Raw genomic sequence first — 27,420 nt, forward strand, 5'->3', positions numbered from 1 at the left:
TATTATTGATAAATTAATTTTTTGTTTCTTTTTTGAAATTGTAAAATAAAGTGAAATTATAAATTATATTTTAGTCAAATGTCGGCATTGTTTTTGTTTGTGAGAAAGTATTATTCCATCATTGTTCTTCCATTGAACGAACAATTAATTAGAGAATGGGAAAAAGAAACTCTCACGCATCGATACATTCCTGAATTATTGAAAGTTACTGAAAAGTTATTATTTTCATGGGACAGAAAAAAAAAATGGATGATAATCTGCCTGAGATTGTGATTGAGTAACTACCATTAATGGAAATTTGATTATTCTTATTATTATGTTTTGAATATATGTGTGACAAATGTGTGACATTTTGTTAGACTAACTTTGAGAAATAAAATTTGCTTTGTTTAAATTTTCAATTTTAATGATTTTCCATTTTCATTTAAGTTCAAATTAATAAAGTGTCATCAGTGGAAATTTAAATATTATTATGTTTTGAATATATGTGTGACAAATGTGTGACATTTTGTTAGACTAACTTTGAAAAATAAAATTTGCTTTGTTTAAATTTTCAATTTTGATGATTTTCCATTTTCATTTAAGTTCAAATTAATAAAGTGTCATCAGTGGAAATTTAAATATTATTATGTTTTGAATATATGTGTGACAAATGTGTGACATTTTGTTAGACTAACTTTGAGAAACAAAATTTGCTTTGTTTAAATTTTCAATTTTGATGATTTTCTATTTTCATTTAAGTTCCATACCTGTTTACTATCTGATGATTTTTCACTCAAATGATAGTAGGTTGAAAATTACAAATGATAATGTTTATTTGATATGGCAGAAGTGAACAAGATAATTTCACACGAAAAATAAAGTAAACAATAAACATAAACAACAGTCAGTTGAAGAAAAAAAAAAAAAGAAAACAGTAAAAAAAGATGAAAACAAGGAGAAACAAATGAAATGATACTATTTATTGTTATTGATAATTACGACCTGAGTAAGAGTAAGAGTAAGAGTAAGAGATATTATTAACTTCGGCAGGAAATAATACCATAAACATTCATTTCAAAGTAAAATGCAATTTAATTGAGTGATAATTTATTTCAAATGCTTTGCTCAATATTTCGAAAAGAGTTAGAACATTTTGTGATAAAAGAAAGAAGAAAACATTAACTGATAACTGATAACTGATAGTGGTGAAGATAAAAAGGTCGTTGAATAATTGAAGTGAACGATGAAATTTGTGATAGATGATAGATTGGCAGTGCAAAGTAGTGATAAATATAAAATATAAATAATGGTAATATAAGTAATAATGCAAAATATAAGTAATAAAGTAAAAAGTAATGATGATAAGCGAATAATGCAGAAAAAAGGAACAATGGCAGTGATAATTGCAGTATTATTGTTACTGATAAAGTGATAACGCAATGATAACAATAAATCAAACTATGTGCATGTTTAAGTATAATTATATGAATAAATAAATAAGATTTTCGAAATGTTTTATTCGAAATCTACCAAACATTTTATACAATCTCGAGAAGTGAGAAAATGAGAACAATGCTAATTTGACAATTTCATCTTTCTAAAAGATCATTTATAGTGATCAGCAATCTAGCTACTCTTTTTTAAGACAATGCCACTAATTTCAGAATTTCAGGAACAAAAAAAAAAAAAAAAAAAAAAAATAATTTCAGGAAACATTTCAGGTGTTAGCACTTCATTCTCGTTATTTTTGAATTTTTTTTTTAGCTTTTTGCGCCATTAAATTTGCGCACAATATCGACGACAGAAACAAGTCGTTCATCTTCTTCGCTTAGTCCAGTGCTTATTGTGTCATCTGACGGATAGAAGTGACTTCTGGATTCATTAGACGAGAATGATTCTTCACGTACAGATAATTTAGCTAAGTGTTCCAAGTGATGCATTGGTACTGATTTTACGTCTTTTCTTTCTGTAAGGTGAAAACGTGAAAGTTAAACACTGTAAAAGGTTATTTATGACATAAATAAAAGTAAACAAATTTTAAAAATCAGAAATGAAGCAGAAAAGTAAACGGTTGCAAAGAAAGCTCAAATGTTTGAATGAAAATAAAATTAAACTACCTTGAATAGGTAAACGTTCTTTTGTAGGAACAATTACTGTATAATGTATCGATTGTTGTTGTTGTTGTTGTTTATCATGATATTGTTTATCATGATTGTATGATTCAGAAAGAAATTCGTTATCATCGAAATCATCATCAAAATCATCATCAAATTTTCGAGATATACTATCATAGTGATCAGTATAAAAATCCAATGATTGCGAATAATCCATTGTGTTTGATCGAATTAGTGAAGATAATCTCAAATTTGTCACATTTTTAAATTATGTACAAAGAATTAAAAAAAAAAAATTTTTTTATATTACTAAAGTTAAGTGATTAAGTAAGCACTAAGTATACTTAGGTACCACAAAATAGCAAATTTGCATACCTTTTTCTTGCGGTATTTGGCATTTCGTAGGTATCATCATTATCTGTTACAAACATTTTAAGAGATAAATTAGGTGGTTTTATTGGTAATGGTGGTGGTTGTTTTAGAGGAGATGATGGTATATTATCAGTGGATGGTAGCACTTTGTTAAGAGTGTTCCTGAAATAAACAATTAATAAGTTAAATTTGATCAGAATTTGAAGATTTGAAACCGCGATAATCTAGCAATATACCTAGATGAAAGCGATGGTAGTACTGGTGGTGCTGGTGGTGCTGGTGCTGGTGGTGGTGGTGGTGGTTGTTTAGGTCGTGTTGACATTGACTTCCGAATGAGACATTCCTTATCACTCGGTGCAATTAATATTGCTATGCTATTTGAATCCAACTGCAAAAAACAAGTTATTGCTATTGTTTAGGTAAGATTGGGAAGAAAATCGAATATGGTTGCAAATGTACCTTATTAGGTAGTCCAATGAAGTGTTGTTTGGTTCCGATGGTACCATTACCAGTATGACGTAAAGAATGCGTGAAGTTACTGCCCGTACGATACCAGAAATGTTTACTTTTTGGACGGATTACTGATTTAAGATTTGAAAGAAGTTGTAAGAGATTGCATGAACAATAAGCGCCATAGCTATAATTTGTTGATGTTCCACAACAATGCGACAAATATCGTCGAATAACGCAGCAAATAATTACTGTGACAATAAGCATAGCAATTAACCAAGCGCAAATGTACTGAAATTAATACTTTATAAGAAGTAATGATAAATTCTGATAAATTCAATGTTCTTTTCAACCGAACTATGTTTTTTTTTTTTCAAAATTATTATTTAAGAAAAGAAAAAGGTAGAAAGTTTATTATATTCTATCAACGAAGTAAACTTTGACCCTATAAGGTCATAAGGTCATCACATCAGCTCAAATAATCATTGGTGCTGGTGATAGTCTCGTAATATCTTTTTGTAAAGTGTCTATTCCAGTTTTAATTTCACTAGATTTAAAATTTAAAATTTAAAATTTTAAATTTTAAATCTAGTGAAATTAAATTTAAAATTTAAATTAATGCTAACTTACCATTTGCCAAGTTTTCACAATTTGTAAACATTCATCGGCGCGACAATTCCAATTGCGGCACAATTTGCGCAATCCGCAATCACATTCCTCTTCACCTTCGATAACACCATTACCGCAAAGCGGCAATGACGACTTTTCAACTATATGCTGCGTAAAGAAGAAATTAGTAGCCTTAACATGCCTGAGACAGCGATTTTTCTCGAGCATATTGACCATTTGTTGGAGCGTACAGTCATGATCGTAACCTCTGACATAAGTTAAAGTTAAGTTTAAGGTAAATTATATATTTTGAATATTTAATTTTAATTTAAAATTATCAGAAATGAATTAAAAATGATTTTTGAACAATGTTTTTTTTTTTTTTTTTTTTGAAATTAAATAATTCATATAAGTAATTGAAATAAGAAATATTCTATCACATTTAAAATTAGATAAAAAAAATTATTGGTTAATTTGTTAAAAAATTTTCTACAATTTTTTTTTTTTTTTCATTTCAAAAAACGTACGGTATTTTTAGGCATCCGGAATTAGTGGTACGTTGAGTTACCGGACAATAACAATTCGGTATATTAATGAGATTAGTTGCATTACGATGTGGTACACCAAGAAGATGTGCTACTTCATGAAAAAATATCCCTCCCATAGCAGTTGGATTATTTGGATAAAACTAAAAAAAAAATTTTAACTTAAAAAAAAAAAAAAAAAAAATTTAAATTAATTTTTTTTTTTTTTTTTTTGCATTTAGAAATTGACCATTTCAAAAGTATTAAAATTATAAAAAAAAAAAAAAAAAAATGAAACAATTGGTACTTTTGATGTTTATTTAAAATTTTCCAATAAAATTTAATTAATTAAAAAAAGAAAATGAAATGTAAACATACCCCACATAACATAACAGTCTTTGCGGTACACATACCATTAACAAATGCTAAACCACCAGCATAGCGATATGAAATTAAAGCAGCAAAATCATGATTCGGTAATTGTGATATTCTATGAAAAATAAAAATTCAAAAATTTTTTGCAAAAAAAAAATTTAAAGTTAAAAATTAAAATTTGAAGAGCTGTTTAATTTAATGTCAATCTTGAAAGTATAACTTACTTCTCAAACTAATTTCTTGCTTTTTTTTTTTTGTAATTTTAAATTTTAATTACTCTTTCACAAATTTAATCATTCACAATTTATTCCAAATGAAATTAAAAAATCGATCAAAGTTGGCTAAATTTTCTCGAATTCATTAATATTAAGACTAGGGAGAGAGAGAGAGAGAGAGAGAGAGAGAGAGAGGGAGAGAGAGAGAGCTATCTGAAAATTTATCACTCATATGAGAAATTTAATCTGATGACAGAAAATATTTGACAACAATTAGAATAGCACATCTCAAAACTACTGATAAACAATAAACAGTAAACAACAAAGTTCATAAATTTTTTTTTTTGTTAAAATTAAATGAAATTGTAAACAACACTTTGAAATGTATCATTTCTGCATTAATTTTCTTTTTTCAATTCATTTTGTGAATTTTAATCTCATAATAGTTTTCTAAAAGTAAAAGTAATTCTCATACCTTCGCTCGAAATTAATTAATAATAAATATGAATAGCTTACCTGTGATTTCTGTATTCCTCAAAAGAATACAAACTGAGGTCATCACGAAATGTTTGCAATACATCCAATACAATTATTCGAACATTTATTTGATAGAAATACTAAATTTCAAAAAAAAAAAAAAAAAAAAAAAAAAAAAAAAGAATGTGACACAATGGTGACAAGCAATGACATATTTTATGAGTAGCTAAAAGTTCAAAGAAAGCTTACATTGTTAGCTTCCTGAATCAATTTCATTACATCACTCTTTACCTTATCCATATCGGAGCCATAATGATTTGTCTGTAATGAATCATTTACGGATAGTTAAAAATTGCTTCAGGAATTGCAATTAATCTAACAGAACAAGTAAAACAACCGGAAATGATGCTTTAGTGACAAACTGCAGAATAAACTGCATCCCATTTTAAATTGAAATATAAAATTGAAAATAATCTTAAATAGACTTACAATCTTTGAATCAACAAAAATGAGAGCGTTCAGGAAATGTATGTAATCATTCAGTTGAACACCGGTGTAATCCGGTGCCGGTTCACCCCATACGGCTGGTTCACGACGTAATCGTCGTGATATTCTTGCATGGATTTCATTTTGATCCGTAAAATTTGACTGAAAATTAACAAACAATTGCAAAAGTATTAGTTTGTTACAAATTTAATGAATAAAAGTTAAATGATCAGATGATCAATTAGTTTGATCAGTTAAAAAAAAAAAAAAATCACGGAAAATCACGGAAAATTCACGTAATTTTATTTCTATTTTTAACTTCAATCAAAATTATATTTTATCTCTTAAAATGTTATTTATATTTATCACTATTTTTTGTTGATATTTGAAACATTATTGATTTGACGCAATTTTCTACTTTTCACGTAACTTTCCACGTGACTAAGTTAACTTAAATTTTATCATTTTACTTACCTCATATGTAACGTTGAAATTAAAATTTGTTTCTGTTGAAGTTAAATGAAAAAATAGAAGGATTAGAGGATGAAATAGAAATATGATCTTTAGCATATCAATCAATCAAATCAATCAATCAATCAATCAATCATTAGCAATTGAATTCAGTAAGAGCAACAATAACGGTTTGTAATGATCGTTATCATATCACTGATCTGATAAGATTTGATAAGAAACTGAACACACATAATGCAATAATCATATCAATCAGATTCCTAAAATTTGATTCATTTAAATTAGTCTGAAATTTTACTAATAATAGTTGAATTACTCGAAATTGACGAAAATTTAATAAATTCAAAAATCGCTACGACATTTCGTCTTTATTTGATTATACAATAGCATATCATAAATTATAAAAAAAATTTTTTTTTAGTGCCATTTTAACTAATTTCTTATTTGCTTAATAACAATAAAACAATAAATTTTGAACAATAAAGTTATTAACAATAAATTTTTAACGCAAATAAATGTAAACAACTTATTTAAATTGCTTTATAAATTATTGTAAATAACAAAAAGAAATTTTGAATATATATTTGCTAATTTTTTTTTTTTTTTTTGAAAACATTAAAGATAATTTAAAATAATAAAATATTTTCAAGTATTTTCATTTAGGTGGTTGAAAATATTTTCAAATAGCATTATCAACGAGCTAATTAATAATCGAATTAAACAAAATTTTCATTTGTGTATAAAGAAAAGGCTGAGATCAACAATCAAGAAATAAAATTCAAGAATCATCCGGAAGCAGTGAAAAATTTGATCCGGAAACAATGAAAGTTAGATACTGTCGAAGTTAGTTACATTGAAATTACAAATAATAGTATAAAAGAGAAGAAGGATGGGTGACAATAGCATGACAGATAATGGTGACAGGTAATCTTCCGGTGCATATAATTATTATTTCTTCCTGTATGGCAACGTTACGAAGATGGGAATTCCTGTTCCGGAATTGCTGGATAATAAAGAGTCTATTGTAATTGAATTTTACATGAATCACTCATGATCCTTGTGGAATTTTTAGAAATTTTGCAACTATGAACAATTAAAATTGAAATAAGCATGATAGCTAGTGTTGACGGCAAAAGTACTTCTGCTGAATAATTAAAATTAAATAATTAAATTAAATGAATAATTAAAATTAAATAATTAAATTAAATGAATAATTAAAATTGAATAATTAATTAAATGAATAATTAAAATTGAATAATTAAATTAAATGAATAATTAAAATTGAATAATTAAATTAATGAATAATTAAAATTGAATAATTAATTAAATGAATAATTAAAATTGAATAATTAATTAAATGAATAATTAAAATTGAATAATTAAATTAAATGAATAATTAAAATTGAATAATTAAATTAAATGAATAATTAAAATTGAATAATTAATTAAATGAATAATTAAAATTGAATAATTAAATTAAATGAATAATTAAAATTGAATAATTAAATTAAATGAATAATTAAAATTGAATAATTAATTAAATGAATAATTAAAATTGAATAATTAATTAAATGAATAATTAAAATTGAATAATTAAATTAAATGAATAATTAAAATTGAATAATCAATTAAATGAATAATTAAAATTGAATAATTAATTAATTAAATGAATAATTAAAATTGAATAATCAATTAAATGAATAATTAAAATTGAATAATTAATTAAATGAATAATTAAAATTGAATAATCAATTAAATGAATAATTAAAATTGAATAATTAATTAATTAAATGAATAATTAAAATTGAAATAAGCATGATAGCCAATGTTGACAGCAAAAGTACTTCAATAATCTTTTGCTTATGATTTGACAAATTTATGAGAATACTTTATCTTATCAAAAATTAACTTATCAAATTAACTTTAAAATTCAGATTTAAAAAGGAAAAATTAAACGAGCGGAATTTAGTTCGAAGAGATAAATATATGATAGCTAATGAATGCAAATTTTGACAAAGAAAGGATAAAATTTTATTATCAAAATTATTTTTTCATTTAATTCAATTTTTTTTTTTTCAAATTAAAAAGAAAAAAGCAGAAAATTGATTTAATTAAAAAAAAAATTAGAAAATGTATAAAATATTTTAGCAAAAGCTGAAATAATTCAAAAAAAAAAAGCTATAAAATTGAAACGATTTGATCGGAAATGAAAATCAAAATTGCTTATTGGATCGGAATGAAATCAAATTTAAATCTGAAATTAAATTCAAACAAATGGATTAGCTTTTTTTTTACTTTTGCTTTTGCTTTAGCTTTAGCTTATTCTAAGTAATTACAAAAAGATTAAAAAATAAAGAAGTAATTTTGAAATTTAAACTTTTGAAATTGATAACTAAGTCTTTAGTAAGTATTCGAGATTTTTTTTTTTGTTCCATTCGAGAACAAAATAGCATTTATGATACACAAATTTATTTCTTACTATTATAATTAGTTTTGAGTTTAATTTTTTATCGAAATTTCTAAACAAGTAAAAAAGCAAATATGAGATTTACTTGAAATGAATTAATATTTGATATTCAGTAATTTATTTTACTTTTTCGTTTTGCTAAGAAGCAATGAAAATAAGTAGAACAATATAATTTGCAAATTAAAAAAGTTTTTAAAAAAGTTTGAAAAAACAATAATTTACATTTTTACTCACAAAAATGATTCTTTGGATAAATTTTAGAAAACAAAATTCGAATTAAAAGTTATTTTGAAGTACGACGAATAGTAATTATTAAAATATGTCGCATATTTTAATAAACAAATTTTAATAAACAATACACAAAATGTTTATGTGATAATAAAAAGTACACAAATTGTTGAATAAATTTTGAATTTGTCTTACAAATTTTTACTGTCACAGAAATTTCTTTCTTTTAAAAAATAATTTGAAAAATTTATAAATGTATGTGAATTTAAAAAAATCAAGAATTTCTGTTAAAATCTCGAGATTTCCTGCTAAAATATATTCATATATTTATGCAAAGTAAACACTAATTAATATATTTACTTAATTAGAAATTACTAGAAAGAATAAAAAGAGACGGAAGGTATAAATTTTATAATTAATTTATCTCATCAGATAATTTTTTCTAAATTTATTATAATTAATATTTTTTAATCATATATTTTAATAATTTATTTTTTTTTCTTTTGATAAAAGATATTTTAATAAAAAAAAAAAAAAAAATCAGCAAATTTAATAATTTATTATAATTGAAAAAAACGAAATTTGTTTAAAGAAATTTCAAAATTTTAATTTTAATGAAATAACATTCTATGAAATGAAAATTATGCAAATTTTTTCATAACATTAATATTTCAATAACGTAAAACAAATATATTTATGCTAATTTTGATATAATGCATTAAGTTCTATTGTACATGCACTTTGCATGCATGCATGCATGCAGTTTGCATGTCGAGAAAGAATTAGCCATCAAATTATGTGTTGACTTTTAGTACAAAATATAATATAATTATTTCAAAATTATTATTTTCAACTTTCTATCGGTAAATCAAATTGAGAAGTACAATTCAAGCATAAGTAATTCATTTAGTAATTTTATTATTTATTTTTAAAATTGAAGCAAAAAGTCAAAGGTCAAAAAACGGAAGAACAATATTCGACTTCTAATAATTGAAATATACATATGTGACAAAAATAGTTCCGTAAAAGTTTTCCGGACGATGAAATGAGAAAAAGTCTTTTCTATTATGGTTCAGGAAAAATACTGAAATTGCATCCAGTAATCTAAACTTTATTTAAACAATTTTTTTTTTTTTTTTTTGTTGTTTTCAGGAAAAAGAAAAATTAATTTGAATTCAATGAATGTTTCGAATTTATTATTTAAGTATGCTAATTAGCTTTCATTCATTTATTTCACTGAATGATTGGAAAAGAAAGAAAAATGAATTAAAGAAAGGAAAATTTCTCTAAAAAAAAAAAAAAAAAAATGTCTGCCAGAAGTGAAAAAAAGTTTTTTTTTGCATTCATTTAGCAATGATTAATTCATAAAATGAAATGAAACGAATACCAAATGAATAGAACCTATTTAAGCTTAAATTAGCTTAGCTTAGCTTAGCTTAGCTTAGCTTAGCTTAGCTTAGATTAGCTTAGCTTAACTTAACTTAGCTTAACTTAACTTAACTTAGCTTAACTTAACTTAGATTAGCTTAGCTTAGCTTAGCTTAACTTAACTTAGCTTAGCTTAACTTAACTTAGCTTAGCTTAGCTTAGATTAGCTTAGCTTAGCTTAGCTTAACTTAACTTAGCTTAGCTTAACTTAACTTAGCTTAGCTTAGATTAGCTTAGCTTAACTTAACTTAGCTTAGCTTAACTTAACTTAGCTTAGCTTAGCTTAGATTAGCTTAGCTTAGCTTAGATTAGCTTAGGTTAGCTTAGCTTAACTTAACTTAGCTTAACTTAACTTAGCTTAGCTTAACTTAGCTTAACTTAGCTTAGCTTAGAATTACACTCATTTTAAAATTCTTTTCTACCTGAAATTTCAAAACAACAAAGAAGTTGCAAAAATGTATTAGCGAAGACACATACACAGACATACACATACATATATATTATACTTAGCTTAGAGTTACATTCATTTTAAAATTCTTTTCTACACACACACACACACACACACACATACACACACACACATACACACACACACATACACATACACACACACATACACACATACACACATACACACACACATACATATGCATAAAGAGAAAAAGAACTTTTTTCTTAAAATTTAAATGGAATGTACTTAGACTGATAAGCTTTAAGTTGCAAAATGGGAAAACTCTTCCTGAAACTGTCTCTATCAGTTTTATCAGTGATAGGAGATAATAAAGAGTGAAATTATGTTGTGAATGATAAGATGACAGGATGACTCATACATGTGTCACCAATGGATGAGTCATATCATCCCTAGAAAGAGTATTCACTAGGAAATAGTGTCACATTGTCACATAATCTAAGTGTAAGCTAGCATATGGAAGCATTTAGCATAATAATAAATATTTGAGAGAGAAAGCAATTCTATCAGTTATTCCATTTTTATGCTTTTTTTTATTTAAAACGAATTTTGCTAAGCATTTTTGAGAGAAAATTGATGACATTGTTTAATGCAAACTAAATATAAATTCAAAAATTTCACTCTCTCTCTTCTCTCTCTCTCTCTCTCTCTCCCTCTCTCTTTGATGGAAAATAATAAATTCAAATAAAATGATTGCTTGTTATTTCGTTTATTTTTGAAGCACTACCGTATCAACAAAATAAATATTTCAAGCTTTACAGTAATCGAGAATTAGTATTTTAGTAGTACTTTTTCGAGAATAAAAAAAAAAAAAAAAGGAAATATATCAAAAGGTCAGAGAAAAAGTTAAACAATTAAATTGTCTGAAACAAATTTCTCACTTTCAAATATTACACAATATTGAATGAATAAAAAGTCGTATATAGCGATGATGAAAATAATGATGGCGGTATTTGTCAGCATTTTTCCGCTCATCATCAATTGATTTGAGTAATAAGTTAGAGGTAGGATGTAGCATTGAATCTAATGCAATAATTTACTAGAATTACACCATAATTTAAAAATGAAATAATTAAATTATAGCCCTACTCACCTCTCTTCCTTTTCCTAATATATTAATTAAATTTATATATTAATTAAGGATTGAAACTAATAATCGATACTTACCTTACTCTGAAAATGATCCTACCTGCATTTAGCAGAGCAAGACAGATACAAAATTACAATTTAGTCTAACTACTAATCTAATTTTTTTTTTCTCGAGAATTATTAATTATTTTAATGAAGAGTGAAGCTTCTATTCTATAATTCTGAAATAGTTAATAAGGAACAGACATAGCATAGTTAATTGACAAATATCTGAAATCTCAACCTCTAACAGAAAAAAATAAAAAAAAAAAGAATATATTGCTTTAGGAGTATATTCGAGAATTCGAGAATTGTCAATCAGTGCTAGCCATTTGAATTGTCTATGACTAATCCGTTGCTTAAAATTGACATACTTTAAAATTGTCCCCAATTTTCGAGTCAATTAATTTTGTCTCATGAAAATTCCATACAAATTTACATTACAATACTATCATTTCAAACATTTAACTTACTATTAGCTCAGAAATATTAAAGAACCAAAAAAAAAAGAAATTAATTTGGCCAATAATTTCAAACAAATCACAGTAAATGGATTAAGCTTTCCTCAGATTATTAATATTATTATTATTATTACTATTACTATTATTATTATTAATAACAAAAAAATATTTGTATTTAACGATAATAAGAAATAATAGTATTCGAACTGATCACAAAACTATGTTAAACGATAATATTAACATCAAATTTTGAAAAGTAAAGTATTAATGGATTGAATGTCTTTCATATTTCATTTCTTAATAGAATATTCTTCAGAGAAAGTGAAAAAGAAGTCAAAATGATTCTCTCTTTCAAGACAGAGACAAAATTCTCTCTTTCGAGATAGAATTCTCTCTTTTTCGAGACAAAATTCTCTCTTTCGAGACAAAATTCTCTCTTTCAAGACAAAATTCTCTCTTTCGAGATAAAATTCTCTCTTTTTCGAGACAAAATTCTCTCTTTCGAGACAAAATTCTCTCTTTCGAGATAAAATTCTCTCTTTCGAGACAAAATTCTCTCTTTTTCGAGACAAAATTCTCTCTTTCGAGACAAAATTCTCTCTTTCGAGACAAAATTCTCTCTTTCGAGATAAAATTCTCTCTTTTTCGAGACAAAATTCTCTCTTTTTCGAGACAAAATTCTCTCTTTCGAGACAAAATTCTCTCTTTTCCGAGACAAAATTCTTTCTTTCGAGACAAAATTCTCTCTTTCAAGACTAAATTCTCTCTTTTTCGATACAAAATTCTCTTTTTCGAGACAAAATTCTCTCTTTTTCGAGACAAAATTCTCTCTTTCGAGACAAAATTCTCTCTTTCAAGACTAAATTCTCTCTTTTTCGATACAAAATTCTCTTTTTCGATACAAAATTCTCTTTTTCGAGACAAAATTCTCTCTTTCGAGACAAAATTCTCTCTTTCGAGATAAAATTCTCTCTTTTTCGAGACAAAATTCTCTCTTTTCCGAGACAAAATTCTTTCTTTCGAGACAAAATTCTCTCTTTCAAGACAAAATTCTCTCTTTTTCGATACAAAATTCTCTCTTTTCCGAGACAAAATTCTCTCTTTCGAGACAAAATTCTCTCTCTCGAGGAATAAAAAAAAGAAAAAAATTATCAAAGTAATTGGAATATTTCTTCTGCAAAGAATGAAATAAAAATTATACATCAGCGAGAAAGAGAAAAAGTTTTTCAAAAGAGAGAGAGAGAGGGAAGTAAGTGGTATATGTATTGTTAGTCATATGGTCCATAAATAGTTGAGTTGATCGAAAACTATGCAAAAAAAGAATTGATACAAATGAAATTGAAATTAACAGACCGGTAGAGAAAACCGGACAATCTACAATGGAATTTCTGGTCCGGAAAGTTTTCAAATAACAATGAAAATTGCACACTATAATAGAATTTCCCTTGATAACACAACTAATATCCTAAATTTTTCTGATCTATTCTCTCTCCCTCTCTCTTTTTCTCTCCCCCTCTCTCTCCCTCTCTCTCTCTCTTTAGTAAAACTCCCTTATTTGCACATTTATTTGTCCAATTAAATTGCTTTTCACAAAGATAAATGTATTAGCAAAGGAATTATAGAAGATAATGTCCATCAAATAAAACATTTCAAATTTGAATTAAAATCTTGAAATTAATTGAAAATGCAGTAATCACATCAATTTTAAATTTAAATTTTGAAATATAAAAGTGATAATGAAAAATTCTGTGAAAAAATGATGATTGAATTCTTCGATGATTTTATTTTTGTAATCTCGATGAAAAGTAAAGTTAAAAAGTGAATTAGCACTTATCATTTCAAGTTTAGTCTTATTTTATCCTAAAAATATCTGGATTGCAACCGGATGTTATCATCCAGACAAGTCTAAGTGTCTTTTAAATTTTATAAAAAAGAAATTAAATAGGCACAAAGAAGGAATAATTAAAGTAAGAAAAAAAAAACAAACAAACAAATAATTAAACAGCTAGCACATTGTTGTTGAAGAAATGTTTAAATAATTTTCATATTAACAAGAAAATATTTCTAATTGCAACAAATGAAATTTGATTTTAGAAGAAAAGAATGAAATTTTGTCTTTGACAGGAATAAATGATTCAAAAGAAAACAAATAAGTAAACAAATAAATAAGTAAGTAAACAATGGATAAAAAATAGTGAAACAATAAAAATGCAAATATATTAACGAAATTATTATATTTCAAAGTTAATTATTTTCATTTTATTGTTTACAATTTACTTCTACTGCACAAATTTTAATTTCCAAATGAAAATTCCGGAAGAGAAATAAACCAAATTGAGAGATTGAAGAATTCACATCATTTTATTAAATGATAATAACATTAAACTTTTAATAGAATAGTTGACAAAAACATTTTGATGGCTTTTTTTTTTTTTTTTCACAAAGAGAATATGCAATGAAAATGATTAAAAATTAGTTAAACTGCATGAGAATTTGTTCAAATTGGAATGAAATCGGACAGGTGCGCAGATGCGCAGATGTGCAGATGGTATCATATTGATGCACATATATCGAAAGCAAAATAGAAAATTTCAATGAAATCATATCAATCAATTTACTATATTTTTTTACATATAAAACATTATCAGAAGTTTTCAAATAATAAATAAAATGTTGAATAATCGATAAATAATTAAATTTGTAATTTCAAACAATAAGTTTATTTGTTACTTCTTGGGTTGATCAATTCTGATTGGTGATAAATTAATTGTTGCGTTGATCAGTTCTGATTAGTGATAAATTAAAAGATGAAAATTTTGATCAGTTTATTGATTAGTCAATAAAATCCATTTGTGACTTTTCTTCTTTCAAAAAAATCAATAAAGTTTTGCCCAAAAAAAAAAAAAAAATGTATTCAATGTAATTTTGATAAAATATGGCCAAGTGTTTTTTTTTTTATCAAAATGAATATTCCCAATCCGACAGGTAACTGTGGGAATTTATTTAATCTCAAATCTCTCAGAAGTTTTTTCTTGACCAGGAAGTTCCCCCCCCCCCGCTTCACCCCTTCTCTCCCCCCCCGTACAAAAGTGCAAAATTAACATTTAATTAACATTTTTGTGAAAACTAATGATTAGCAATGGGTTATATTTAATTTTTTAAATTTCTCTACATTTGATTACCTTTGACCTTTGACCTTATATCAAAAATTTTCTCATAATGTATCGATTTGTAGCATTGTTTGTAATTGTAGAGTAATTCTCGAGAAAGAAGGGAGAAAAAAAAAAAGAATTGCAAATAGAAATAGTAACTGGGCGCTAGTGGTAGTAGCAGAGCGCTTTTCAACACTTTCACATCTTTCCTTTAACTTTAATTAGCTTAACATTTATGCATTATTCTCTCACCCACAAAAAACATAAGTCAATGTGAAATGAGAAAAAAACATTTTTCAAATTTCATAGTGCAAAAGAAAGATAATAGTTTTTTTTTTTAGTGAATTTCACAAGGACAAATGAATAATATCTGAATCTGAGATCATCACACTACGACTGACTACTACCGAACACATTCAGATCACTTACTCTTCCATCAATCACCAAAGCCGCCACCGATACTGCCACTGCCGCCACAGCTTTCATATTTCTTCTAATGGCTAACAATCCCAAGAAGCGTACACATACACATACACACATACACATACATACATACACATACACAGACACACATATATCCGAATAGTAATTAAGAATAGAAGGAAATGCAGCAAGAAAATGTACTTTTTTTTTCTGCCAGTTGTGTCATTCATCTGTTTCAGGAGATCGCTGCTTAAACGAGAATTACCGACAGAAGTGGCTTATGCAGTAAGAATTCTCGGTAGATGCCAGAGGAGCAATAATACCTCGGTAGATACTAGCAGTAATATCTCAGTAGATACTAGAATAGTAGTAATACCTCGGTAGGTGCAGAAGAGCAGTAATACCTCGGTAAATACTAGAAGAGTAGTACTACCTCGGTAGATACTAGAGGAGCAGTACTACCTTGGTAGATACTAGAAAAGTAGAACTACCTCGGTACATACTAGAAGAGTAGTAATATCTCGGTAGATACTAGAAGAGCAGTAATACCTCGGTAAATCTATTAATCTCATTGATTTCTGTACTTTGTTTACAATGCCAATTGATTCTTGTAATTAATTATTTATGGAAAAGTTAATCGAGCAAGAAAAGAATTTTTGTTACACAAAAGATTTAAATAAATCAAAGAAAGTATCATTGTGAATAGACGAGATGACTGACCTTTAGAACTTTAGGATTACTGACCTTTAGAACTTTAGGATTACTGACCTTTAGAACATTTAGAATAGTGACCTTTAGAACTTTAAGATTACTGACCTTTAGAACTTTAAAATTACTGACCTTTAGAACTTTAAGATTACTGACCTTTAGAACTTTAAGATTACTGACCTTTAGAACTTTAAAAATTAGTTAAAGAATTCAATCTTCAAACATTTCCTCAACGAAAGGACTTTCTCTCTTTGTTTAGTTTAACAAATTAATAAGCCTTTTCGTTCCTCTCAAAAGTAAAAAAAAAAAAAAGAAAAGAAAGAAAAGAAGGAAGGAAGGAAGGAGAAGCGAACATGGCTTGTTGAAATGAAAAGGCTAAGAATAAAATGAAATGGAGAAAGGATAGATGGATATATCTATCTACTATTTATAATTGCTAGGACAATTGACCATCGGTCATTTTGTTGATAACTGACCGAGCAAGCATACACTCTAAAATTTATTGAATAAAGCTGTTGGCATTATTTCGTTCAAACAATGTACTATCGATAGAGGTAGATTAAGCATTCGTTGGATTAGTAACGATGCAAAAAGGAAGGAAAATTTGAAACTTTCTCGATGGAAAGATGAATGCTAGGAATGAACAGGTAAGAGTGGAACTTACCTGTTTGACCCGGAATTGAAAAAAGATTTGATTTGACCTTAAGGTGAAAATAACGATTAGCAGCTGTGACAGAGAGATGTGACAAATATTTGTTGCATTGAATTCAATCTGTTCAGTGATTTAGAGGATGATGAGATTAGTTTTAATAAGAAATTTATATAATACTAAATTGAAATATCTTTTGGACAAATACCTCTCTGTCTAAGGGATGAGTCATCGTCATCATTTTAGCACAAAAGAGAGAGACAAATTCAAATTTGGCTTAGAAAACAGATGCGTTTTTATTTTAAATAACACAATGATTTATGACATTTGGCTCAATTCAGTTTGTTATGAAACAAAAGAGCTTTAAAATTTTAACCCAAAAAGAATTTTAAAATTTTAACCCAAAAAGAATTTTAAAATTTTAATTCAAAAAGAATTTTAAAATTTTAATTCAAAAAGAATTTTAAAATTTTAATTCAAAAAAGAGTTTTAAAATTTTAACTCAAAAAGAGCTATGTGACACTTAATAATAATAATCTGTATGTTATAATAATTTCACTTTTATTCCAATAGATTTAAATCAAAAATTGTTTTTTTTTTTTTAAATCAAAATTGATCAAAATTTTTTAAAACAAAATCAAAATTAATCAAAATTATTTTTTCTAAAATAAAATTTGCTTTATCTAACTTAATTTTGATAAATTTATAATTAGTATGATTACCAGTTAAATCTAATAATTGACACTTAATAATAATTTTACTTTTATTCTAATAGATTTAAGAGTAAAGCCATTAATCAAAATTGTTTTCCTAAAATAAAATTTACTTTATTTAATTTTATTTTAACAAATTTATAATTAATATGGTTACCTGTTAAATCTAATAATTAATTCAGTTTTTTTTTTTTTTTTTATTATATATTATTTGGACTATTTTAACATCCACTACAATTTACTTTTTTTTTGTCATAAAAATTAAAGAATTTAAGTTTTAATTATTTAAGTTTTATGTTTTTGTTTTTAAGTTTTTGTGTTTTTTAAGAATTTAAGTTTTTGTGGAAATTTCCATCCATAAACAAAAATACTTTTTGCAAAAAAGTATTTTATAGCAATGAAATGTAAATAGAACGATTAAATTTTCACTTTTTTTTTTTTAAAATAATTTTTTTAAAAAAAAAAAAAAAAAAACTCAATAATACATTACAAATAAATGCTTCTCTATCATTTATGTTTGCTATTACATATTATTTTAGGGTAAATATTTTAACTATTTTATTATAAATTCCTAAAAAAAAACAAAAAAGAAAAATCGAAAAATTGATTATATCAAAAGATTTAATAATTTAGAAACAATCTGATGGTGTATTTTTATACTTATAAATACTTTTATATTATGCTTTAATAATTATAATTTTAACATTTAAAATATTTCATTTAATTATTATTCTGTTTTTCTAAACTTTTTTATTTATTTATTTATTTTTTTTTAAGATTTACACTTTATTTTGTAATCATTTTTAACTGAAATATCCAAATAAATGATCAAATTTTTGTAAATTTATGAAAAAAAAAAAAATAGTTATCATTTTGCATTTGCTATTAAATTTATGAAATTTATTAAGTAATATATATTCGTTACAATGATTTATCATCAAAAAAAACATTCAAAAAGTAAAAGTAAAGTTGGTCACTTTATAAGTTTCTTTGCAGGAAGAATTTTTATTCAATTTTTTTTCTTCTATTTGATTTTGTAGTAAAATTTATGCAAAAATAAGTAACAATTAAAATCAAAGATTAGAAAAGAGTTTCTCATTAGAAAAAAAAAAAAAAAATTATGTAATAATATTTGGATTAAAGCAAACTTTTTTTTTTTTCAAAGACAAAAAGAAAAAGAAAATATTTGAATAATAATTAAGACTGATAGCAGCAGCAGCAGCAGCAATGGGTTTTCGATTTGATGGGTAGGAAAGAGGGGAATGATGTTGGTTACCCGAAATAGAAGAGTGATTGTTGGTTACCCGAAATAGAAGAAAAAAAAAAAAAAAAACATTGTGATTGTCTCTATAACATAACATGAATAAATATTTGAAGAGCAGATGTGCGATCTGACTGATCTATAACCATGATTTCAATTCGAACAATTTAGGGAAAGATTGAGGAGAAAGGGTAAGCAATGATTCTCAATTTGCTTTCATCTCGAAATGTTTTGAAAAAAAAAACCTGTCTGCATGAGAATAATACCCTACCATCATTTTACAGAGTGCTTTTGAAAGCATAAATTTATAGTATCACTTCATGGGAGTAATAATGTAAATGTCAAGAAATGAGTATTAGTTTGTTAACAATTTGATATCAGTTTTCAGAAATTTAATTTTTTTTTTTTTAACCTTTTTTTTAGTTTTTTTTTTTTTTTTTTAAATTCAGAAATTTTAGAAGAGCAATTATCTCATCATTTGTTGTATAATTTGGTAACTTCTTTAATTCATTTCATAGTTGTATTTTATAATTAATCTGTAGAGATATGTCTAACGAAGAAGGAAGATTAATGAATATGCTAAAGCATTGAAAAATTGCTACAACCTATCAAAGTAATAGCACAAAAAATTTAATCCTGATGTCTCCACTGGTCTTGCTGGTAAGTCATCAAGAGGACAATGTTTAAATCTCATTTGTTATTTAAATAAGATGCCAACATTGATATCAAAAAAGGATTTGACTTTATGATCAACCATCTACAGAGTGTTTAACCGGAATTGTTAAAAAAAAAAACATTTCAAATTCATTCAGAATTTTCACTGATATTTTCAGGAGCATAAGCAAGTTATAAATCGTTAATACAAACAGGAACTAGAACTAGAGAATATTCGGAATGTCATGTGGAATATTTGAAACATAGTATAATAAAAAATTTATCAAAATAATACATTGGAAACATTTGAAAGATGAGAACCTTTTCATATAACAAGTAACAGGCGAAAACATTTTTCAGTATTTGATTTGCGTAAATTTCATGCACATTTCAGCTAATCATTCGACCTCGCCTTTACGTGACAGTTAGTCGCGATGACTGATCTGACGCCGTTTCTTTGGCCACCAACGTAAAAGATCAGGATCAAGAAGTAACTTGGGTGGACGTCCCATACTAATTGATTTGCAGTGCTCAACAAGTCGTCTTGTCATCCGTACGACATGATCACCTTTCCAATATTTAATTAACTGCATTGTTTGTAAGGTAGAAATTATATCATCTTCGGCAACACCAGAAGCAGAACTCAAATCTGATACCTAAAATCGGAAATCAATATTCTACAATATATGCCATCTCTCTTTCTCTCACTTCACCCTTCAAAAATCATACCAAGAACAGTAGTAACTTCTTTATAGTGGCATATTCCACCTGCATAGATTTCACACTTTCAACAATTATCACATTTAAAACTCGGTAATCAATTGAATTCAATTAATAGCTTCAAAGTATGAAAAAAAAAAAAAAAAAAAAATCAACAATTAATTTTGAATCATTCTTACCGTTACATCATCAATATTCAGCCTATCAAGGGCTTCTAGTAATATCCACCACCAGTAGCTACGGTAACTAACTTTCCCCAAATCAGACAACGGTTTTTCGGGCGTTCCAATTACTCCTTCACGACTGGACAATTCATAACCTGTTAAAAAATATTAAAAAATGATTGAATGACTTATGATTTCAGTTATAACTTTAAATGATTACAAAGAATAACACGAAATGGGGGAAAATAGAACTTACTCAACTGTATAAGCAATTTCCCGTAACCCTTCCGTTGAAACGGCGGTAAAACCATAATACACGCAAGATTGTTTGCAGAAAGTCGTTCTTTAGAAAAATGACCAACCACGTGAGCGCCTACTTCATCAACCTAAACAGATTCAGTAAAATGGAATATACACAGATTCCATGCCTTACAATATAATTCCTTTCTATTGACATTGCTATGAGTGATAGTTTTGTTATCACAATGAGTATGAAATGAATGTCAAAATTACTTCGACATATGCCTTTCTCACTGAAATGAGAAATAAAACATAGTATCCCGAATAAAAGAATCCTTATAACCACTAATTATTATTAAAATTCTCTCATTTCTAAAATAATAAAAGCTTTACTTACCTCGCACAGCACATAAAACAAGAAAGTTTCAACATCAAAAAATAGCGTTTTGTGGTCCAGGAATAATTTTGATAGCAGGCAAAGACATTGACAATAAGCCTAAATAGAAATGCACATTTCATTAGCAAAACTCGAAAAAGAATTACTAACTGACTATAACTGACAATACGTAATTTCAAAAAAAAAAAAGAAATTTAAAAAAGAGACATTTTGGATCAGAAAAATACCCACCTTATTTGTTTTCCCGTCAACTTCATAAACCGATAAATTCCCGTCACGATATATTTCATCACCTGGCGGTTGTCGTCGATCACAGTAATGTAACTACAAATGTTATATTAATGAAGAACGAATCTTTTACAAAAAATCCCACATATCACAAATTTAAATGGGATAAAACAAAAAAAGTAAAAAAGATTCTAACCATATGACAGCAGTATTCCGCTTCCGTTCGCATATAAGCCAAACAATATTCACATATGTACAGTATTGCTGCCTTACTATATTCATCCGGATATGGTGAGACGTACCATGCGTCTATCTCATAATCACCGTACCGTATCTTGTCGATATTTTTTACTTTTGTCATCTGTTATAAAATAAAAGACATGTCTATGATGAGAAGCAAAAGTATGAATAAAGTATAACACTAAAAAATTCTAGAATACAAATTTTTTTGGACAAAATGAGAGGGAATGATATCTGAGAGGTCCATATTAGCATGACAAAACCACCGTTAAATAGATTGAAAAAACAATCTTCAATCTAATTGTTAGTGGAATAAAACTTCAACACAATACATCAGCTAATAATCAAACGTAGCCAAGTAGCTTACTAACGAATGATAGCTTACTAACGAATGATATAGGCATAAATCATCAAAAATAAATACCTCTGCATGTTCTTTTTCAAGCTTTGCTGTTGTTGCATCCATATCTTCATAACTTCTTTGCACATGATTAAATTCTTCGTGTATACGTCGCTGACTTCGAGTTAACGTTCCACTTTCCAGGGTACCAGTTAACGATGATGGTACCGACTACAAAAATAAATGCATATTAGCAACACTGAAATGTGATCACCAAATATAGAGCTATTAGGTAATATAATAAGAGGGAAAGTAAATGCTTTTTAATAAATAGAAAGTAATAGATAATTTCTTATTTGATTTACAGAAAGGTGATTTAGCTAACTTTCTACATTTCTAAATGAATGATCATCTACTCCCACATCCCATCAATAGAACATAACAAATTCATCCTACTACGAACTATATGTCAATTCCATGGATAGAAATATTCAAACTATAGCAAATGTTTTGTACCAAAACAGAAGTAAAAGCGTTCGGATTTGCTCTTGCCACAATACGATTTCTTCCCACCCATTCATCCAGTCGTCTATCCATGCCATCGTAATGAACATAATACATCTTAAATTGTTCCTTTCTGCAAATACAACAAATCATTCAATAAAGGAGTTATTAAAAAGTAATTAGAAAGTATTTGTAAATATTAACTTCAATTATTTCACATGGCTTACAGTTATAAACCTTCACGTAAATACTTTCTAAAGAAGCATAAGTATTTTTAGTGTTTTTAAGACATTTGATATATTGATAATCTGAATATAAATATTTTCAATGGTAAATAATTGTATATAAATTCTACATACTCGAAAAAAAAAAAAAAAAAAAAACTCAAAAAGGAAATCTTTGCGAGAGCAGTAAAACTGCTAAATAACAGCCAATTTCATTTAGCTCTTTAAAATTAATAGCTTTTTCCCTATTAGTTGGATTCATCATTTCTCAAATAGCTCAAATAGTTTTGTTGCTACAACTGTTAACTGTTGTTAATGACAACACTTTGCATAACTTAGCATTAAATTATACTTTTAAATTTTTTACTAAAGTTTTTTTATTCTACAAACCTTGCAGCAATGTCCGCTTCTACCGAAACGTTTTCACCCGACACATCATTTAATAAATTTGTGCAAACCTTACAGACATCCATATCATCCTAAAATATTTTTTTGTTTTTTTAAGAGGATAAATTGCTAGTTTTTAAAAAATCACTATAAGTAAAATGTATATCAATTAGACATATACTTTTCTATTTCTTTGTTTTTCATATTTCTATTCCACACACATTCTTTTTTTTTTTTTTAAAAATACATTTTCTTACAATTTCTGCTGTGCTCTTTTTTAAGCACAAATCAGTATCAAATAAGTAATGCATGTTTTCGTGAGTTCTACATTAACTCATCATTTTCTTTACATGTCAAAATTTCAATACTATTCATACAACACACAGAGAACAAGTAATTTCACCGATGATAAAGTGGTGGTAGTTGTAATTGTCGAAGTAGAAGATGCAGATGTGCTTGCTTGTTCACCTTCACGAATTTCCACGACCGTTGCAAGACAGCGTTCATCCGTTACGCCATTCTTGTTCGGTGCTCGACGTAATACAATAAATGCTTCACCCACTTTTAGCACTGTTGATGGTGTTAACAATTCTGGTGGTGATGCTGCAGGTGGCAATGAACGATCTTTTTTCGAACGTTTACTCATTTCGACAACACACACTAAATAAATATTGCACAGAGTTGTTATCATATGCAAAAAATGTATTTAATTTTATAAAGAAAAAAAAAATCATTACGAACGGAAAGAAATCACGTAAAATAACCACGTAAAATGTTACGTGAAGAAAAAAAAAACAAAAAGACAATGATCACATTTAAAAATTTAAGATTCACTCAGAAAAACGTAATCTGTATAAAAAGCATAAACAAAAAATGATAAACAGGTAGATAAACAAAATAAAGAATGTTATTGAAAATAGTTTTAAAATAATATCTACGTAAAAAAAAGAAAAGTATTGAAGCCAACGAAACTACCTATTAAAATGTCTACCACGTAGAAAGCCACATCCAGTAATCCCTCACCGTAAACAAACGTACGTCACTTGTCGCGACAAGGACCAGTTTTCGCATTCCGAATACGAGCCTGTTTAGCATCATTTCGAGAATGGACGTGATAGTTTACTGAGAACTTCACTACTTCACTGCTAATCACCGGTATATCTCGGGATTATACTGGTCGGTGACACGTTACGTTTCTAGTCTTAATTATAAGGATTGAAGATGACGGGAAACAACTCTGAACTTTGACCCCCAAATGCAATTGATTCGTTTTTTCATTCATCTTTGATCTCGAGAATGAAGAGGAGAAGTGAAGAATATATTCGAGATTTGTTTATTTCACAGGTCAATCTTTTTCTGGGACGAATAAGATGAGTGAAACACTGGAAAATATCAAATCTTCCATTATACGTTGGTGGACAGCAGTCAATGCTGATAAACAACCCAAACCGAATCCGGCACGAATGGTCACTGTTCAGGAAGTAAGATTTTCATTGTATTTTGTTCTGAATCAAAGTTTCAATTTTATTTATTCTGATTATTCTCTCGTTCCATATCTTTCTGACCGTTACAAAATATGGATAAGATTTGGTAGCTTACATGAGAGAAATGTTTTATTAAATCTGTTTACAATTCATTAATGAATTAGATTTCAAGTATTCTGAACTAATAAATCTTGCCAGTTAGTTGGATTTTTTTCAACTCTTTAATTTGCTCTTGCATACTTTGACATATGTAACTGAATCTATGCAAGAATTCCGATGATTTATCTTAGGTTGGACTTCATGAAACTTATCTAATGAGTATTACTACTTGAGGAGATAAATGAATATATGCTAGAAACTTTACAGTTACCGATATATTCGGATGAGAAGCCATACTATAAAGAAGTCGAAGAACTTCCTATGTCGATACAGAAGGAAATGGCATTATTACGACGTGCTGCTTTACGACGCTTTGGAGATTTTGGGGTAATTTCTTTTGGATACACCGGGCAACACGCAACTCTTAGCATGTTTTGAGGTATTTATTGGATGCTGGATGGAACACAAGTAGATGTTTAAGGAAAGTTAAAAATAAATTATGTATTATGCGGTAGAATGCATCGTTTTCATGACTTCCAGGTGTTTGTAACCGTCATTTGGAACTTTGTTAATCAAGATTACTCAAGACTTTAAATGCAGAATACTAACATTTTTCCATTCATCCTTTTCTCATGTCTATCCTTTTTCTTAGCCTATATCACTTTTCTGTTGTGATAATAGCGGATAATAATTTGTGGTTAATAGCGGAATTTCATCAAATTTTATGTCAAAAAAATAAGCGAATTTATATAGGAAATTATCTGTAAATTATCAAATGATTGTATCTTGAAACTGGAAACATAAGAATGAGTAAATTCACGAACTATTATATACTACTATTTATTATCCTTCCAAGAAAATTCATTGCACTTGTTGCTTATTACACTTTATTTTCTGATGTATTTATTCCATATAGATATTATTTATGCAAAGCGTTTGCAGGAATCCTATCTGAATGTTGAGGAGAAATCGAAAAAGGTTTTTAACTCTGCTCAAGGTTAGCTCTTCGAATAATTCATGTATGTATTTTTTATCTTCAAATTTTATTGTATCTGATGAAGAGTAACTGATGAAGTTATGGAAACTTTCAAAGATTCGCTTGGTCAAGGAAGTAATTTGATATGAAACAGTTTGCTAACCTTTCCAGAGGAATTATGTTTAATTGCAGAATTCCAACGATTTTTGCAAGAAGATTATGGATTATTACCGAAAGCCGCTGCTATCACCATTGGTGGTCTTACTGGTTTTTTTCTTGGTATGAAAAAGTTAGTTTTTAATATTGCTATATTCATTGCTCAGAAATATAGCAATTACTTTTCATTTAAAACAGGTGGAATTTTAATGCTGCCAGTGCAGTATTGTTTAGTTCAGCATTAATGGAAATCCTGATTGTTGTCAAGTGGACTTTTTTAGGTCAGTATTCCGCAGATTTCTGTATTCTGGGATGGGTTTATTAACGATGACAGCATTTTGTTATCCCTATGAAGCGATTGCTGTTACTCGCACTGCATTCGAACATGGTAAAATGGCTTGGGAGAATTTTGCTCGTTGTAAGTTACTTTTTATTTATCTTTGTTCCATTATCCACATTTAGTTTCAATGCTGTAGTGTATGCTTTGTTACAGTGAGAAGTTTGAAGTACTCATGGAGATAAACAGAACATCTAACTAGAATAAGCTAATAGGAAAGTTGATTGTGAAACGCTATTTACACATATTTTTGCTTTTTGTGGTTTTTAATGAAATATTGGGTCTGCGGTATCGAACATTTAAAACTTTTTTATTCTAACAAACTCATTTTTCTCGTTTCTGGATATTTAGTTTGATAAACAGAATTTATACTGAGCTAATGGTGAAAATATAAGTTTATTGAAAAAAAAAGCTAAATGTGTTCCGTATTATATGAAGTTTTCTACTTTTTTTGTAAGGTTATTTGTAAAAAAAAAAAAAACAAGGTTATTAGGAGATATGTAAGTGTTGATTACTTTATGAGTATGACTCATGAGTCTCCAATACAAAAATGTTTTATCTAACTAGACGACGATTGCTTAAGTGAAATTTTTTTTTTCGTTTGTAGTTTGTAGTCTTCTTTGAGCTATCATTAATACACTCAGTATTTTCAGCACCCGAACCTCCTGAATATTCAGTTCGAGCGGATGCACCTTCCTCTAATTCAGAACAATAAGTGAATCTTTAGAAAGATGTTAAATGCTGCTGTCTTCATACGACAAAATGTAAAGACCATTGTATGTATCAATATATAAACTGAATTTTAGCTAAATACTTTTCTCATAGTTATGTAAATTGTTCTCTATGTTCAGGTGTTGTAAAATAATGTTAAAAATGTGTTAAAGTTGCGTTAAATAATTCAGAATTTTCAAGATCAGTTCTGTATAGATCTCTTCCAGAGACACTGATCGATAATGTGGCTGAGACGTTTTCATTACTAGATGAATCCGTACAGATGAATAAATTATATTTTACATCTTTCAACCATGCAAATGCATCTATACTTTTCATCCCTTTTATGTATAAAACGCTTTCAAACTAAAACAGTTCTATAGAGGTCTTTTTTCAT

At 27.2% G+C, this 27,420-nt stretch overlaps 3 protein-coding genes across 3 annotated transcripts; 1 reads left to right on the forward strand and 2 right to left on the reverse strand.

The window, feature by feature from the left end:
- Window positions 1-1,742: 1,742 nt before the first annotated feature.
- Bm2597 (uncharacterized protein) lies at window positions 1,743-6,174 on the reverse strand (the record flags this gene model as incomplete). Its single annotated transcript, XM_043082678.1, has 12 exons — window positions 1,743-1,948; window positions 2,100-2,341; window positions 2,472-2,630; window positions 2,705-2,856; window positions 2,928-3,209; window positions 3,549-3,795; window positions 4,055-4,215; window positions 4,430-4,541; window positions 5,158-5,258; window positions 5,368-5,439; window positions 5,608-5,766; window positions 6,079-6,174. 12 exons carry the CDS (start codon window positions 6,172-6,174, stop codon window positions 1,743-1,745), a joined length of 1,989 nt encoding a protein of 662 aa, XP_042938612.1.
- A 14,067-nt stretch (window positions 6,175-20,241) lies between these two features.
- Bma-mys-2 (conserved hypothetical protein,hypothetical protein) lies at window positions 20,242-23,906 on the reverse strand (the record flags this gene model as incomplete). The annotated part of the gene is made up of 10 exons (XM_001892986.1): window positions 20,242-20,472; window positions 20,716-20,855; window positions 20,957-21,086; window positions 21,338-21,436; window positions 21,569-21,661; window positions 21,762-21,926; window positions 22,230-22,376; window positions 22,662-22,782; window positions 23,264-23,352; window positions 23,664-23,906. The coding sequence occupies 10 exons, from the start codon at window positions 23,904-23,906 to the stop codon at window positions 20,242-20,244; spliced, it is 1,458 nt and encodes a 485-aa protein (XP_001893021.1).
- A 724-nt stretch (window positions 23,907-24,630) lies between these two features.
- On the forward strand, window positions 24,631-27,027 carry Bma-moma-1 (uncharacterized protein; the record flags this gene model as incomplete). Its single annotated transcript, XM_001892987.2, has 6 exons — window positions 24,631-24,741; window positions 25,111-25,230; window positions 25,786-25,840; window positions 26,012-26,108; window positions 26,257-26,393; window positions 26,966-27,027. The coding sequence occupies 6 exons, from the start codon at window positions 24,631-24,633 to the stop codon at window positions 27,025-27,027; spliced, it is 582 nt and encodes a 193-aa protein (XP_001893022.2).
- Window positions 27,028-27,420: the final 393 nt, after the last annotated feature.

The sequence above is a fragment of the Brugia malayi genome, assembly GCF_000002995.4.
Source record: "Brugia malayi strain FR3 genome assembly, contig: Bm_007, whole genome shotgun sequence".
Classification (NCBI taxonomy): domain Eukaryota; kingdom Metazoa; phylum Nematoda; class Chromadorea; order Rhabditida; family Onchocercidae; genus Brugia; species Brugia malayi.